The following is a 17,932-nucleotide window of genomic DNA, read 5'->3' on the forward strand; positions in this document are numbered from 1 at the left end:
AGGGTCGGATTTGCAGCAGGACCACCGTGAGCTGCTCCCACTCCCGCAGCTCTGAGACCTTAAAAAGCACGTGAACGTTTATCTCGGTACCGGTTATTTAAGAGCGGGTGTCGAATGCAGAGCTAGGCGCTAGACTTACAGCGGCGGATCCAGCTGCCATACGCAGCGCTGTAGGACCGAACACAGCCAGCAGAGCTGTCCCTTGTCGCCCTTGGGGTGGCTCCTTCTCGCGGGGTGCGGGTGGCCGGCAGCTGGAGCACGGCGGGCGGGGAGATCTCCCGGGGCCTGTGGGAGCGGGCGGAGGCCGGTGCGGGGGTGTTTGGTGGAGCGCTTCGGGTACCGATTCACGTATGCTGGTTAACGCTCGCCGAGGAGAGCAGCAGGCATGGCACCGGATACCAGCTGGTGGCCACGGACAGAATAAAATCCCAGCCCAGCCCATTGCAGTGACCAGATTCCCCTTGGCCTCAGCACAGTCACATTTCTCTGAGAGTGCAGGATGACACACAGCAGTGTGTACATCCTTAAAGGATACGCTCTGCGCTGTTACCTCATGTTCTCATTTTAGTAACTTCTACCATAGAAAAAAAAGAGACCTCATAAATCTAAAAGGCTGAGAGAGCTGGGGCTGTTCAGCCTGGAGAACAGGCTCCAGGGAGACCTTATAGCGGCCTTCCAGTACCTCAAGGGGGCTTATAAGAAAAACAGGGAGAAACTCTTTAGCAGGACCTGTTGTGATAGGACATGGGGTAATGGCTTTAAAATAAGAAGAGATTGATTTAGATTAGATATAAGGAAGACATTTTTGACAATTAAGGTGGTGGAACACTGGCACAGGTTGCCCAGAGAGGTGGTGGATGCCCCATCCCTGGAAACATTCAAGGCCAGGTTGGAGGGGGCTCTGAGCAACCTGATCTGGTTGGAGATGTCCCTGCTCCTTGCAGGGGGGTTGGACTGGATGGGCTTTAAAGGTCCCTTCCACCCCAAACTATTCTGTGATTCTATGAATACCTGCTGATGTAGCCCTAATAACAGGTGTTTATTCTGAACCAGAGTAGTGAAGTACTTATTCAGTTTGGGATAGAGTGATAAAAATTGCCCCCTTCAATGGTTGGCAGACTTCATTGCTTTTAATTTTGCTCCTTGGAAAGCTGCTTACAGCTGGAATTTGGGGTGTTACTTTTTAAAATGCACATGGCATTTTGGTTCTTCGCTCATTTTAGGAATTACATTTGCTTTTTACATCCAAATCGTAAAAATCAAGAGCACCAGTAGACCTGTAACATTTTGGGTTGTTATACAGAGAGTTATTTTATGTGATCATATAAAGCATGGGGAGGTTAAGAAGTCCCCAGTGCAGCCATAGGAAAGGGACAAAAACTGTGAGTTATATTCCTCCTTTTTTCCTTCATCCTGCTTTTTCATCTTCTCAACAAGGAACTGAGGGGAGATGGTTTACCTTAAATCAGAACTGAAATCATAATAAAGGCGGCTTAGTTGACAAAACCAAAAACCTCTGTTAATAATCTGTTCTTGGGAAACAGCAGCGTTTTTAACATTAGGCAGTAACTTTTCCAGGCTTGTACTGGTGTTAAGAAACAGTGTGATATTTCAGGAGCCATATGTGACACAGCTGTTTAACGCTGTTTAGTGCACAGCTTGTTTGATTACATATGGTGCTTTATCAGACGAGCAGGCTGCACTTTGCCGAGCTGGTGACTGAAATAAACCAGGACGAGGAGTATGCAGAAATATTCTCAGATTAGGGCCAGGGATGCTTTGACAGTATTCTGTGGCGGGCTGTCCTTCCTCCTCCTCCCCGGCTCACAGGGATCGGGAGGTGCCGCTGGGGAGCGGCGCACCTGAAAGGCCGGCACTGTCCCTCGCAAAGGCCCGTGCCGCGCACCGGAGCTCCCCGGGCCGCCTTGGGCCGTTCCAAAACGAGCGCGCAGCGGTTACCCCGCCGGGGCCGGCTTTTCTGTCGGTGCCGCCGCGGGGGCAGGCGGGAGGCGGCGGCACACCCACCCGCACCCGCCGCCGCTGCGGGCGACGTGCTTTCCCCATGGAGCAGGCGCGGCAGCCGCCGTAGAGGCCGGGTGCAGTGGAGGCAGCCGGGCCCGCTCTCTGCCGCCGCCCCGCTCCCCGGGCGACCCGGCCGCAGCCGGCGCCGGAGGTGAGGGCGGGCTGCCGCGGGCCCTGGGCTGGGCCGCGCTCCTCCCCCGGTGCCGGCGGCGCCGCGGCTGTTTCCTGCCCGGCCTCCCGTAAGCGCTGCCGGTTGAGGTAGGCGGCCGGGAGAAGGCGGGAGGGAGGGAAGGAAGGGCCGTGGCCGGGCTCGGCGCCGACCCTGCCCGAAGGGGCCCGGGGCCGCGGCGGTGCGTGCCGCTCGCCGGGAAGGCCCCGCTCTCCTCCGCATCCCGGGGAGCTGTCGGCGGGGTTTGCTTTCGCGGTGGCCGGGAAGATTCCAGAAGAAGCCGGCTGCGGCAGCCAGGCGCTGTGGGGAGCGGGGCTGGGGCTGCCCCTGGGGCGCGGCGTGGGGCGGGAGGGCTGCAGGGAGGCTCTGCCCGGGCCGCCCCGGGGTGTGGGGGCGTCGTTCGGAGCCGTCAGCGCTCCCGATGGGGCTGAGCTCCCCGCTGGCTTCTCATTCCTTTCCGTCCCGGCTCACGTTGCGGGTGGGCCATCGTTCCAGCAATAACAAACCTGGAACTGGCGTTGGAGGAAAACGAATAAAAAATAGCTGAAGTGCCATTAAACTTCGGCTGTTTGAGTTTATAATTACATTTTATGCTCAGCCTATTTCAGTCATAAAAATTTTAAGAAATTTTAAAACATTCAGAACGCGTTGATTAATGAGGTGAAGTTTATGTTTTTGTAGTGAGTCAGGGAAGGCATCTTTAATTTTCCAGCTTTCGAAGACACCGCTGCGGTGTGCTGCGCCAGGTACCTCTCAGGGGAACAACCTCTGCTGTTTCTGTTTTCCAAGTGTCAGCTCTTTTTTTTTGTCTTAACTGAAAGTCTCATTGTTTTGGCTTCAGTATCAGCTAGCTGATGCAAGTGACCTGTAATTTTCTGGAATACTGCGTTCAAAATGGAGAAGCTGGCTAGAAGCTGGTAAAAAAAAAAATGACCCTTAATGTATAAATTAGAAAGTCACTGTGTAGATTTTTAAAAATTTAAGGGCTGAAGGAGTTGAGGCAAGTCTTTCACAGATACTTTGTAATTTAGTTGTCCAGGTATATTGGGTTTGTGTGGCTAAACCATGACACCAGGTAAGCAGGATATCCTCAGTGCCTAGACAGGGTAGGTGCCAAACAAATTCCCTCTCATCTCAGTGGAAGGAGATAATCCCCACTGAATATTTACCTGCATTTTTAGATATCCAAGAGCCTTGTAGAATTAGCTTCTAGGTTCCTAGAAGTAGTTTGTTCATATAATGAGTAAACTTGTTACCTCTTCTGTTAAATAAACCAATTAAATGCTTTGATAAATATACATGCTTTGATAAATACACAAGAAAGTAAGCAACATTCTTCAGGTCACAGTTCTTATAAAACAATATTAAAATGCTCTTTTAGGCATTTCAGTTTAGTTCACATTGTCTAGCAAATATATGAGTTTCTTACCATCTTCTAATATAATTGAAACTCAAAAAAAAAAAAAAAGAGCATTTAATTAAAAGTCTAGTCAGCAACATAATTATATTATTATCATAAATATTTGTAGATGTTGTGAATCCTGGTGGTTGGGAGAGAAGAGTGCCAAATACAGGGATAAGGAGTGGCAATCAGCATGGTTTACTCTTTACACCAATAAGTAAGAATGAGCCTTGCCTTAGGAACACAACTGAAAATTACAAATGCAGAGCAGGGTTAAAACTGGTCTATTTAAACCAAGTTTTACTGGCTGCTGATGCCAATCATGACTTAAATCAAGCCACCTGCTTTACAGATTTTAACTGTTAAGCTGGGCTCTAAAGGTAGGATTTTCAGAAAGACATGATTTAGGAGTACAAAAGCCAACAGTTTGCATCTGGACCAGCGATGAGACAGTCCTTTGCAGGTAGGGATATCTTGATTCCCTGCCCCACCACCAGCTATTGCTGAGATAGTTAACGGACTTCTAGCTTGTTTAATCATCAAGTCAGATCTTTGTGTGTCCTGTTGTTTGTCAAATGGTGTTCTTTACTCTGCCTCAGTTGCTGAATACTTTGCATTTGATTTTGCTGTAGTGCTGCTCTCATATTTATTATACAAACAGAACAGATAGAGCTGTTGCTGTACACTTGAGTCAGAGGAAATTGTCCTGGGTTATCTCCTGGGCATCTCTGCTTGCATAAATATTTGCTATTGTCTTGAAGTTTCAGTTCACTTGTCTGCTTTCTAGCAGTTGTATGGAGATTCTCACCCCACGGTTTTGCTCACTGCCGTATGGTGTCCACCAAGACAAAGTTAGCTCCTGGTAAGAGGACTTGAAGCTAGGTATTCATTGCTTGATAGATTTGGAATTTATCCTGTAGGTGACTTTTGCTGTATGTCTGGGTGGTTTCTGTAGAAAAAGAATTCTGTGCTAGAATCAAATTGCATTTTTGTTTACTTGCCAGTTACACAACCAAAGTTTATAAATATTTTTGGCTGTCTTCTGGTTCTGCCTCTGACACATAAAACTTAGAGCTTCTTTTGATCTGGGGTCGGATTTCTGCTCTCTTGTATTTCACTGACTTATCTTCCGATTCTGCTCGCCCAGTGGTTCTGATCATTAGGCTGATGTCAACTGCAACTTTGTGCTCTTGCAGTTCGCTTCTTACAGACCTTACCAGTCTGTGAGGTGTTAGAGGTTTGCAGCTGGCAGAGCTTTATAAGCCTTTTGTTTGATTTCCTCAGCCTAAAGCTAGCTGTCTATCTGCTGACTTTTTTTTGGGGGGGGGGAGAAGGATGAGGAAATTGGGCAGGTTTTTCAGTTTTGTTTGGGGTTTTCTTTTTTTGTGGCTGCTTATCCTAGTAGCAGGTTAAACTCTTGGTGGAGTCTCTGTGCTGCAACTTGCTTATGTATTGTTAAAATATCCACTTTCATGCCCTGTAGCGTATGTTCATGGAAAAATGTGTGATTGAGCACCTTGATTCTTCATCAGAACCTGATATTGTCAAAGAAATTTGTAATGGTGTCACTTACTAAAAGATCTTTGGAGTGCTGGTCATCTGTGTCTTTGCGCTGAATATAGGAATCTCTGGGGTTACTCTGTGTGTGTATGTTGCAATAAGTGGTTTGTGTTTTAATGGCTCCCACTAGTGCGCTACATGTACAGTTTAAAAAAAAAAAACAAACCCAAATTGTATGTGCTGTGCATCAGCTACTTTATTCACAAAAATTCACTACAAGACTTAAAATATCGTGAATATGCTAAGAGATCATAGAAATACTTGTAAGAGTTGAGAGAAAATGAGTGCTCCTTGTAACATATTTGAGAATTGAGTGACACTCACATTTGGAATTAAGCTGGAATGGCTCTGCTGTGCCAAGGACCTTCATCAGTCAAGCCAAAAAACCCCAAATAAGCATTCATTTTGCAAGTGGAAATTCCCTCTGGGGAAGTCCTGAGGAGAGTAAAGCAGTAAAATAATGTACTATGTAAAAAATGCTTAAACTTGCTTGAGTTCCAGTATGTTTCTGCTTTACCATACTTGAAACTAATATGTGATTACGAATTGGTGTGTTCACCACACTGTACACCACCAGATAGCAGTGCGATTCCCCTTTTCGTTATGATCTGTGTTTTTTCGGTCTGAAGTCAATTGCACTTTGAAACTAGTTGTGAAAGAGGTTTTTTTGTTTATTCAGACAAACTTCAGAGTTACCAATCATGTTTGCACTGCTCGAGATGCCGCGTGACTGTAAGGAGACTGTGTGGTGGATGGAGTAATGTGGTGCCGTTCTGTGGAGAGCCGGCTTCTGCGCCATGCAGGACCCTGATTTCCTGTGTGTTACAATTCTAGTGGTTTAGGAAATGGTGAAGGTCAGTTGGTTTGATTGGGGAAGAGCAGACGATATTACTCTCGGTGAGAGCCGTGTTGTCTTGTCAGCTCTCCAACTCATGTTCTCCCGCCTGTGCTGCGGAGCGTTCACACTGAAGAGCTTTGCGTGAGATGTTTGCTGGATTTAGCCCAAAGAGAAGAAGCAAATTCCTTCCAGCGCTCAGGTGACTGGGTTACTCTGAGGCCACGCTATGGAGATCTAGGACAAGCAAGAATCAGTTCCCCTCTCACTGAGGGGAGGAACTGAATCCTGCAGCCCTTAAGATGTGAATGTTACTCTGAGGGGCAATCTGCTCACTTTTTCTTAGGAAAGTATAAACAAGTAGTTAACCTTCTCACTTTCCAACATCACCAGGCTTGATAGTGTGAGCTGTATCGTTGTATATTTTGGGGTTGTTAAAGTGAAACAGATTTTCCTAGTAGGCTTGGTTTTCCCAGAAATGAAAGAGAAAGCTTTTTTCCTTTTTCTTTTTTTTTTTTTTCCTCCTTCCTGTATTGACTGTGGCTCTGTTCTTTCAGTCTCACAGACTCCTGAACTCTGTTTTTTCCTCAGATTAATTTAGCAGCAAGATTAGCCCCTGTTGCGGCAATCAAAAGATAACTTAAAACGTCTTTTCCAGGATCGTAACTTGCCAAGATGCCCATCAGTGTTGATGATGTGGTGCAACTGTTCTGCCATCTCTCTCAGGAGAAGGGCATGAAAGCTGCTGTCAAACACTCTGGTCGAGGAGCACTGCTGGCAGGTGCAACAGCGTTTATTGGGGGTCTGGTGGGAGGTCCACCTGGAATCGCTGTAGGTAAGTCTGTTTTTCTTTTGGAAGAAGAAGTGTGGTTAACTGCTTGCGTGAAGAAAATAGTAAGTCTGTGTAGTAGGTATGGGTTGAAGGGAAGGGGCGTGCAGCACTGAGATTTCGTGGAACTAGCTTTTAACAAGATGCCGGCTTTCTAGAGATGTGCATCAGGAAGGCATGTGTCTGTTTCCTTCAGGGTGATAGTGACCTTGCTGACTTTGACTCCTAGGCTGCAAATGGGAAGCCATCCAGAGGTCTGAGGCTGAGACAGTGGTGCCTTTGAAAGCTTTTCAACAAGCTATTAAATCCTTTGCTTTTGCTGGGCAGAGCCCTAGTTCCCATCTGCTGAGGTACACCAGTGTCCCAGGTGTGGGATGAAACAGAGCAAACTAACAGGCTTTGAGCTCCTTAATGTGGGTTCCGCTCTGTTGTGGTTTTGTTTAGTGAGGGGGGGCCTAAGGTGGCAGCTTCTGTAGGAACTGCTAGAAGTCGCTCCCCTTTGTTCAGTGGACTCGGCCGGGCCTAGGGCGGACCCGCTGCTGGCCAAGGCCGAGCCGATTGGTAGCAGAATGTTCCATGATAACACCTCTGCGGTAACGTATTTAAGAAGGGGAAAACAGAACAAAAAAGAGAAGATGTGAAGAAGCTGAGCGGGGCAGAGGTGCAGAGTGGGAGGCGCAGGCCTCACCCTCTGGCCTCTCGCCAGGTGGCCGTCTGGGCCCGACTCTTCCCGGCCTGGCTGCAAGAAGTGGAGAGAGAAGAGATTCTGAGAGGTGTCTGCCAGCCTGTTGTGAAGAAGTTTTCTTGTGAGAGGAACAGGTGCAGACGCCAAGGTCAGTTCAGAAGGAGGGGGAGGAGTAATGCGGCTCCTGGCCAAGATTCCCCTGCAGCCTGTGGTGACGACCATGGTGGAGCAGGTTGTCCCCCTGCCGCCCATGGAGGTCCACGGAGGAGCAGAGATTCACCTGCAGCCCGTGGAGGACCCCATGTTGGGGCAGGTGGATGCCTGAAGGAGGCTGTGGCCCGTGGAGGGCCCGCTGGGGCAGCTGTTCTGGAGAGACTGCACCCTGCGGAAGAGATGACCCACGCCGGAGCAGTTTCACGAAGGACTGTGACGTATGGGTGGGACCCCACAACAGAGCAGGGGAGGAAGGTGAGGAGTTCTTCCCCTGACCGTGAAGCAGCGGCATAAAACAACGAGTGATGAACTGACCGCAACCCCCATTCCCTCTCCCCCTCTGTACCGCTCGAGGGGGAAGGTGGTAGAGATAATGTTAAGCCCGGGAAGAGGGAGGGGTGGGGGGAGGTTATCTAGTTCTCTGTCTTATTCTCCTGCTACTTTTAGTAATAAATGACTAGTTTTCCCCAAGTCGAGTCTGTTTTGCCCATAACGGTAACTTTAAGGATTTTTCTCCCTGTCCTTATCTCAAACCTCGAGCCGTTTTTCTTATATCATCTCCCCCTGTTCTCTCGGAGGGTGGGGAGAGTGAGAGAGAGACTGCGTAGTCTGGTCCCGATCCAGGCTGAACTATGACACGCTCCAGCGCTGCGGTGGGGGAGTGAAGAGGAGGCAGGTGAGGCAGGGGGAAAAGAGCACAAGAGGCGGTGGTAGCAGTCAGAGGGGATCTTGGTACCTGGTAGCACAGGAGAAGGAAAATTGGGGTGTAAAGCAGGGCTGAAAAGGTGTTCTTAGTCAGCCTTAGTGAGGGACAGGATCATCTTCCTAATGATCTTGTTATAAATCATGTTTATTTCTGTATTTTAAAAGTACCTGCCATCCACTTCTTGCTGAACTTGGTTTTTTGCTTCTGGAATTTGTTATTCCTTGTCACTTTGCTTTTTTTTCCTTGTATGGAAAATTACAGGAAGGCCAGAGTCCAGTAGTAGAGTTCTCTCTCCTTTGTATCTCTTGAATTAAGAGTTGTCTAGTTTGAAAGCTGCCTTGTCACTGAAGTCCTGTGGGCCTTGGTCCTGCGAGCAGTTCCAGCAATTTCACAGGCTTATTGGTGTTCAAGTGGCTTGCAGTATGTCTGCATGAGGGTTAGCGAGGTTGAGTTACAAGAAATAAGCATATAATATGTGAGGAGCGATAACAGAAAATGCAAAATGAAGCTGTGTATTTACTTCTGTTACAAGTACAGAGCCAAAGATATTTTGACAAATGTATGACTGAAGTTATCAGGAGCAAAGAAATGAAATTAAGCTTTTGTAAGAAATTTGTAAGCTGTAAATCACAAGTAAAAGTAAAAATATAAGTGGCCTCATTCTCGAGTGAGATGATGAGAAATACTGAAGTTATTATTGGATATGTTTTCTCATTTTGTTTAAGTGTTTGTTTAAGCTTTCATAATGTCTCCCAGTGAGGCTCAGTGTTCTTCAGCCCCCAATGAAGGCAGTGGAACAGGTATACCTGTTACTGTATACCAAAAGTAAAGTACGCAATGCAAAGTATAATAAGTATATATGGCAAGTGCTAAGTATACCAAAAGCTGTGACCTGAGTACAGTGCAACCAAATCAAGAGACTCTCGCTGAACTTTTAAAATGGCAAAATCAAAGACTTTGATTCTTCAGTGGGTTTTAGGGCAGTTACAGGGACGTTTGCAGTCAAGTGCACTTACTCAAGCAGCCTGGATAGATGTGGGACTGGATGGCAGGGATTATCCTTATTGCTGCCTTGAACTAGAGGCTGAATTACCTTCCATCTGCACTGGCCACTGGAGAAACTTGCAGCGTATCGTGCTTTCTAAGGACTGCTTGCTCTGAGAAGAATGGATTGTGGATGTGTTGCTTGGAGGGAAAAAGTGTGATCATGTAGCAAATCTTGTCTCAATAAACTGGGAACTTAAATGTCAATACTTCTAGTGGCTTTTGCATTAAGTGCCTGTAAATCAGATATTGATGTTCTCATAAAAGTTCCTTGAAGATGAACTCAGCCATTGTAGGCTTTCAAGTATTTCTGTGGTATCATGGGAAAAATTGCCAACTGAGTAAAATGTGCAAATTGTGGAATTTTGAGTGGATAAATGAATTTTTAGGAGCAGTCACTGGGGTGGGAGTTTTGGAGGCAGAGTTGGTTCTGACGTCCCTCTGTTGTGAGGGTTCTCCTTCCACCAGTGTATCTGTGTCTCTGGGCCGCGGTGTCACTGGTGTGAATTCCTGCCAGAGAGCACTGTGTTGCAGTTAGATGGTAACTCTTTGAAAGAGAAAACTGTGTGTTAACACTGGTTTCTCAGCAGCAGCCACAATTAAATCAGCTGTAGAGGATCCCTCTGCTGTTATCTTGATGACCTGGAACCACTCTAATTAACAGAGCATTTCTAGGCCTGCTGTGGTGGGCAGTGCGGATGGGGTGTTGACTTCATAGATGAAAGGGTCTAACCACACGAAGCTGATGGCTTTGGTCTCTGTGAGCACTTTCTGAAGGGTGGACATCGGAAGCAGAAAGCTTGAATGATTCTGGGAATCTCTAGTAGGAGATGATGTGTTAATGGCACTGATAAGGCAATTGTTGGTCAGATGTTTTCCTTGGGTACTGTTTTACTTAGGAGTAGGGCTTGTCCTGAAGAGACCAGTGCCCTGAGGAGTGTTATTTGTTTCTGATTTCTAGCTTGAAGCTATTAGCTTTGATTGTGTAAAGAGTTCCTTTGTGATTGCTGTGGATGTAAAAAGCTTTAAAGAGCCTTCTTGGTGCTTTGAACATCATGTATAAACCTGTTTAAAGTAGACTTACACAACTCTGTACTGACTTCTAGTAAAGGTGGGAACATTGTTGATGAAGGCTGTGGATAGAATTTCAGATTTTAACATTAACTGGTAAAGAGTAACATTTCTCTCTCTCTTCTAGGAGGAGCATTTGGTGGGTTGCTTGGTGCCTGGATGACAACTGGACAGTTCAGGCCGGTTCCTCAGATTTTACTGGAATTGCCTCCTGCTGAGCAGCGGAAACTCTATGATGAAGCCATTGTTATTCTCAGGCGCTTAGACTGGACTGATATTGCTCAGCTGATGACTCTTGTAATGGGAAATGCTGGTCTCCAGCAGAAGTTGACAGCAGTGCTGATAAATTACCTCTCCAAAGAGCTAAGAGCAGAGATACAATATAGAGAATAAACCTTTCCAGAGCAGGCTTTTTACAGTGTAATGAATTTTCCTCTGGCAGTTGTGATTCTTCAACATAGCAATTACTAGTTATCTGTACTAATTATGAATGTAGGCAGATCTAAGTATTGTTTTGGGGTTGGTTTGTTTTGTTTTGTAAGGGTAGTATAAGATTACTGTGTTATCCTGACACTGACTTGCTATGTAATTTTGAATTACTTTGCACTAGGACTGCATTCAAAATCACTAAAGGGAATTATGCTTCTCTGATACTAATGTTATCACTGGTTAAAATTTTCAAAGTTGTTGTGTTTTATTTAGGAATGTAATCCTGTTTGTGTAAGTGCTTTAATTTTCTTCTGTGAATGACACATAGGTGCCAAAGTAGCTAGGGGACTTTGAAGAATCTTACCTACTGTCTGTTTCAGTCCTGCAAAAGAAGGTTATAAGAAAGTACGTTATTCTACTGTGAACTCAAAGATCTCAATCCTTACTTTATTATTTGTTGTATTTTTATTGTAATTCTTGAGTTATTTATTCCTTTCTGTAAGAAGTGAAGCCAGTGCCTAAACAAAATTTAAAGCAACAAGTAAACAGACTGCACAATTAGTAGTCCCTGGTGTTCTAGAATGGGAAGGCATGGCAAGAATACACTTCTGAAAAATTAAAAAATGGGAAGCTGAATCTGACATTTTGGTACTATGCCTAGGATTAGGGTTGTCATTTCAGCATTGGTTTCGTGACTGAATCTGAACAGCTGGTCCTCTGTTTTCATTAAAATATTCATAAGAAGCATCATAGTGGCCTGTGTTTTGCTCTAAAGTAAATGAACTCTTTAAGAACTGGGTACTGAAATTTGAGGAAGAAGGAAGCCTTGTACTGGTCAGCCAGCAGTTGGCAGCCGTGGAGGTGGTGGTGGTGCTGTGGGATGACATGCTGCTGCAGTTAACACTGTAAGCTCCAAATGCAACATTGCCAGATATCCCAGCCGGTTGTTCAACATTTATCTCAGGGCGCTTGAAAGACGAGTTCGTAAGTAGAAAAATGTGCAGGTATGCCTTATTTTTTATGTGAAAACAGGTGAAACTGCTCTGATAATTTAATTTTTCCCTAAAATAAAGGTTTATATCCGTGTGTGTCATGAGGTTTCTAGAAGTTGAGTTTTAAATGGTGAAAACTTTAAACTCAGAAGTTCCTATTGTATATATTTGATTGATTTATTTCTGCAGGTACAATTTGCCATTAATTAATTCAGTGTACTTCCCTGCCTAGAGTGCAGGGCAGTGATTGTTCTTCTTATAATTTGAAAACACTTTCAGTGATGTGAAAGAGAAACGTAAGTGAATGGTAAGTGGGCACGCCTTACCTTGTCACAGTTATATAATGCCAAGCCTGAAACCAGTGTTTGTTCAGTTTTAATGAGAGATTACACACGCTGCAACTGGCTTTTTAAGGCATTAAATACTCTGTATATCCATTTTAAAATACTATTTTTATGAAGGCAGTTAGTTTTATTTGCAATTTTCTGGTTATTTCGCAAATCAAATTCAGTCTTTCCAAAACAACACAGTGCTAACAGCAGCAGATGATTGAATGATACAGTAGGATGGATCCTGCCATCTTACCATCAGCTCTTTGAACCCAGACGTGAAAAAATTTGACATCTGATTGTAAAGCAGGCCACAGGAAAGATGTTGGTTTCAATTAATTTATAATAGTATCCAGTATTTAAACAGATCATTAGCAGATTTCAGAATGGTTTCAGACATCTATCGTGACTCCCATTGTACAGGTATTCATAAACTGGAGCCCAAACGTAGGTAGTGAATTGATTTTTAATGTTGGTATAGGTGTCATAGCCACAAATGGAGCTTAAACTGTGGGAGTCCTAGTCCTGCCCTCTGTTACTCTGTTTCTTAGGGTAGTCTTTCAAATGCTTTTTATTATACACTTAGAAATGATAAACTGGTTTTAATTATGATCTTTCAGCCTTCAGTGTTGTGTGAAGGGTGCTTGTGTCATATGGGTACCGATAGAAGTTTGGTCCATGCAGTTCAGCGTTCTGCATGGGTCAGTCTAGCTTGTGTTAAACCCCGCTGCCCCTGAGCTCCTGAGAAGCTTTAGACTTTGTGCCACAGAGTAGCATACTCTTAGTTATTATAATAAATTTAACTTCCATAGGTTTGCAGATGACTGAAGTAGAATCAGGAAGAAGTGAATTGAATTCTGTTTGTTCTCTGTATCATTATTTAACAGGTCTGGTGCTCGTGAAGCTTCATGGAAGGTGGCAGGTACCTGTTCTCAGAGTGTTGGTAGTAGGTTAGCAGTTTGGTCTGAAACATTTCACTGCTGGTAATGAAGAGCAGAATTCAGCTGAAATGTTCATCTGAAGTGAGTCTGGGCATACGAGAATTAGGAAATAACTTCTGATTGTGGAGATGCTGACACGTAACTATCAAGGGTGAATGAGCATGGTACACCATAATGGTTGTGCTGTTTGTATTTTAGTAGTTTATGACAGTTCACACTGTTGAATATTTGAAAGATCAAATTCTACCTTTATTGCTGTTAATACAGCCCTATGCTATCTTATTGATGTCACCATGATATTTGGTACGTAGCCTTCTGCGGGGATTTCAGCAAGTTAAAAGAGCTCTGAGGAAAAGACCAGCTGCACAACAATATATTAATATCCATCTGTTGCTGTTCTTGGGTAGAGACACGGCTGTCCACCACTGCATCCCTTGTTGGTATTGGAAACAGAGACAGGCAGGGGACGGCATCTTCTGAAATCCGTTCCAGCTGCATGATGTCCAGTCTGAGTGTAAGGCACAGCTATTGCCTAGGAAACGAGGTAAGGCAGTGCCAGCAGTTTCGGGAAGCAGCTGAAGGAGTCACTGTGGGGAGATGTACATATTTATATAAAGAAACCATCTGTGATGCTGGTTATTAACCTGGTTTAGTTGTAGATCTGACAGAATCAAGGAAGATTTTCACTGACAGATGGTGTATTTTCAGTTAAAAATTCCTTTTTTTCTATGTGCTTTTTTAAAGCTGTCTGATTTAAAAATAGAATGCAAGCATGATTATAAAGTGTTATGTTAGCAAAGAGAGGGAATAGCTTTTTTTTTTTTAAAAAAAAAAAAGCAATCCTGAATTCAAACATAGATCTGTAATTGAGATGTGCCATCTAGTGGCAATTAGATTATTTCTTAAATTCAGCCTATCAAGGCTGCCTTAGTATGTAGCTAACACAGTTATCTTTTTCTGTGAAAAGTAGGGTTAACTTCTTGTTCTACTCTTAACAAGTATCAGCCCAGCTACAGACTAGACTAGAATTCATATTCGTTCCCTGCTGAAGTTGGTTTTTTGGTGATTATAATATGTGAGATGTGACTGCACAAATATTTACTGCAGCTGCATGTCACATATAATTACAGGGAGAAAATACACAATCAGGCAGAGGAGGGTGGTTTCATCCTCATGATTGCTGAAGAAGTGGATTTTGTGAGCTGAGCAGCAGCCAGTTAATATAGACTGATTGCCCACAGGTGAATATGCAAGCCCGTAAAGAATAATTGCTTGGGTTTTGGGAGGTTCCGTTTCGTTGTTCAGTTTTACCACCTTCTGCACCTGTAGCAGCTCTACCTGCGCAGCCTTTGGAGTGGTGCTCGCCTCTCACCTGTGACTGGTCTGTGTGTAACTGCTGCTCACATGGACCCTGCAGGACCAAGGAGTAATTTGGCTGTGAAAATTCTGTTGCTAGATGACTGTTGACTCAACTGGCTAATGCTGAGTTTACAGCAGGCAGCGGGAACCTCGCCAGCAGCAGTAATCTGCCCAAAAGGTCATCAAGCAGAGAGCTGCCTCTCCTTCCAGGGCTGCGCACCCGCGCATAAGGAGGGCTTTGCTGGGGAAGAACGCTCCCCAGAGAGATAGCCTCCACCTCTCTCAGGTCTCCCTGCGCTGCTGGCAGGAGGGGGTGCTGTGCAGCTCTCTCTGAGGGGTCCTTGGGCGCTGGGGAAGCCGGTGGCTGGGGTTCCTCTGCAGCCTGCTGCTCCCCTGCCTACGCCTGCTGCCTCTGCAGAGCAGGGTGGTCTGGAGAGGTGCTGTGCTGGCTGACTCAGGGCAGTTTGTTTAAGGAAGCCGACTGATCTCCTGCAGCAATAGTTTGCTGGATGACTTTGGGCAGTCACCCAGCTTCCCCATTCAGCTGCTTTTGTGTGAGGTGGGGATAACACCCAGCTAGTGACGGAGGGCTGTGCGAGGTGATCACTACTGACTGATGGCAACAGTGGGGTGTGACACTACCAGCATGTTGTTGTTGTTATTTGATTTCTCACCATATTACTTGAGATTATTCCAGCAGTGCAGTGTGTTGTACTGTCCAGCGTAGCCTGATTACAGGCGACTGTGCCCTGGCAGAACTGCGTTCCCCTCTCACAGGCCACGGTTTGTAACTCCTGCTACATGTGCTTCAGTGCGTGGGGCACGAGTGGGATGGGATGGCTGCAGTCACCTGCTCCTGGTAACACTCACTTCTTTAGGGAGCAGAGCTCATGCTACAAATGACTCGGGTGGGCCAGGACAGCTGCTCTTTTGCGGCAAAATTCTGTTTAGCACACACAGAATAAAGCTACTGAGTCCCAGTGTGTCCAGATTTATTTCAGATGACAGCAGTTTCATGATGCAATCCACCAGTAGTTTGCCTGCCTTTTCTCCCTTTCACTTGGTGTATAGGAAATTAGTGTTACAAAACTCTCTGAAAGAGCTTATGGAAGGGGAAGGGGATTGTATTATTCAGAGTCATTAAGCAAATTGATTTTACACAGCCATACTCTCATGGTATACCTGCTCAAATGGTCCAAACTCTGCAGATTCATGTGGAAATTCTATTTTTCCATTTTTTCCCCTCACAGTGTCGCAGCAGCTCTATTAGTGCTCACCAGTGAAATACAGGCAGGCTCGGGGGTTTAATCCCACACAGCTGCAGTGGTAGGACCGGCTGAGCTCAGTCTCCACCAGCGGTGTAGCAGCAGCAGTGCAGGCAGAGGATGTAAAAGTGATGCATTTTTATTTATTTTTTTTTTCCCCAGAGTAAAACCTTTTATGGAGAAAGCACTAGCTTCTTAGAAAGGCTGTCATTGCTTGACCAGCTGATGTATAACTCCAGACTAATTGAATAGCAGACTTTTAGCTGGGTTGAAAAGCTTTTAAAAAACCAAGGGCCTTTGCATTGGAGTGAACTGAAGCTATTAACCCCTAATTAAAACATGAGGTTTCATCTTTACCTTTCTAGAGATCACGGAAATCCATGTATTTTTCAGGCTGTAAGCCAGAAATCAAGCATTCATCATGTAATTGCAGTAAGTGTGTGCTAATACTTCTCATTAAATGTGATTTATGGATTCCAGAAGAGCCTAAGAGGTAAATATATAAAATTATTCTGAAGTCTGCAAAAATGAAGGCATTCATTTCTTTGGATGACTGTTCAGCAGGAAGGATTTAGGCAAACATGAACATTATGGCTTTCAACATCCAATAAAGACACTGCGTCTGAACATCTGTACCTCTGCAATTCCCTCAGAATGGTGTGGTTTCATCTAGCGTCACTGCTGATCTTCCAACAAAGACAATGCTTCAGCTGTCAGCAGGTACAGCGCCGTGGCTTAGTGGAAAGCCCATTTTGTGGGCCTCGGAAGAGGTATCGCCTTCGCTGGCTCTTCTGCTTGTGTGCTGGGTGACCTTGAGTAACTTCCCATCTCGTTCCCGAATGTGTTTTTTGTTAAACACTTTGCAATCTATCCATAGGAAATGGTGTGTTACAAAAATGAATAGCACTATTATGCAGCTAACCGCTCTCTGGTCCTGCAGTCAGGACATGAGCATGGAAGGAGGAGGGATGTAATAAATGTTAGTAGAGACTCATAGCAATGGGGATGGAGGAACTGTTAGGTTGTGAAATGTAGCTACTCTCTTTGTTGCAGGAGAATAAAAGATTTTACACTAGTGTTTGACCTTAACTAATTATACCCCACACAGAAGTGTCTAAGAGGATGCAAATGTTTTGTATTCCTTATTTACTGCTCAGCCTTTGCAGGCAGAAGTGATTTAGGGTAAAATTAATTATTTCCCATGCTCTGGCATGCTGCTTTGGAGTAGAGCACTCTCAGATACTCCCTTGTACGTGTAATCTGAACACAGCATGAAGGGTTTGTTATTTCTGTATCAGTCAATAAGATATGATGAATAATCATGTAATTTGGGGTCAAAACTGATCTAACAAAATTTTTGACGGTTTTATTTTTACCTTGCCCTGCTGCAGCTGCCTGACCAGCTCCACGTGTTGAGATGTTATGGCAAATTAATTGGAGAATCACCCAGCTGAGTCAGAATCAGCCCCTGAACACTTACAGAGATTGGAGGGTTCCTGATCAGAGAGATCACGGAGCCGGGGCAGGGCTGTGTGTACCCAGGCACCGGCATTCACCTGGAGCTGGAGGAGATCCGCGTCTCCCGCTGAAGCGTGTGAGCCAGTGGGTGAAGCCTGTCCTGGGTGCAGAATTGTAGGTAAGCGCGTTCTCCTTATATTTGTATGCATTTTCAATATGATTTTTTTTTTTTTTGTTATTGCCTGGATGATTGTGCCAACAGATAGTTTTCTGCCCTCTCCCTGGCAGGTAATTCTGTTTGACACTAATGGAAGCTTTCTGCAAGAACAAAGGTAGGCCCGGGCAGCTCTGAGTTTAAACTGCTGTCTGCATTTACTCAAACTTCTCTGACTCTGAGTCCTACTCTATCAGGCCAAAATGAGGGGAGCATGTAACTGCTCTACCTTGTCGTTCCAGGTTAATTTTAAGCCCTACATAACCAGATTTTCCAAAATCCTAAATTAAAGACTCATTCCCTTTAGAGCAGCGAAGGACACAAAAGATGCAAGGCTTGGGAGAGATGCAGTGCAAGAGCAAATGCTTCACATCACTCAAGAAGGCAGGGGACAGGGCAAAACAGTTCA

At 45.1% G+C, this 17,932-nt stretch overlaps 1 protein-coding gene across 6 annotated transcripts in view; it reads left to right on the top strand.

Moving 5' to 3' along the window:
- The window catches only part of C13H19orf12 (chromosome 13 C19orf12 homolog), a 56,501-nt gene extending 44,443 nt beyond the window's left edge, over nucleotides 1–12,058 (top strand). For 2 of the 6 annotated variants that reach the window (XM_086757981.1, XM_086757979.1), the window contains exons 2-3: nucleotides 6,647–6,823; nucleotides 10,664–12,058. In XM_086757981.1, the coding sequence (XP_086614107.1) occupies nucleotides 6,664–6,823; nucleotides 10,664–10,929 (426 nt within the window). In that variant the 5' untranslated portion in view covers nucleotides 6,647–6,663 and the 3' untranslated portion in view covers nucleotides 10,930–12,058. Of the gene's footprint in view, nucleotides 1–1,940; nucleotides 2,281–2,589; nucleotides 2,938–6,646; nucleotides 6,824–10,663 lie in introns of those variants that run through there. The other 4 variants (XM_086757978.1, XM_086757980.1, XM_086757971.1 and 1 more) reach the window with 4 other exon arrangements.
- Nucleotides 12,059–17,932: the final 5,874 nt, after the last annotated feature.

The sequence above is a fragment of the Chlamydotis macqueenii genome, chromosome 13 (assembly GCF_036417535.1).
Source record: "Chlamydotis macqueenii isolate bChlMac1 chromosome 13, bChlMac1.mat, whole genome shotgun sequence".
NCBI lineage: Eukaryota > Metazoa > Chordata > Aves > Otidiformes > Otididae > Chlamydotis > Chlamydotis macqueenii.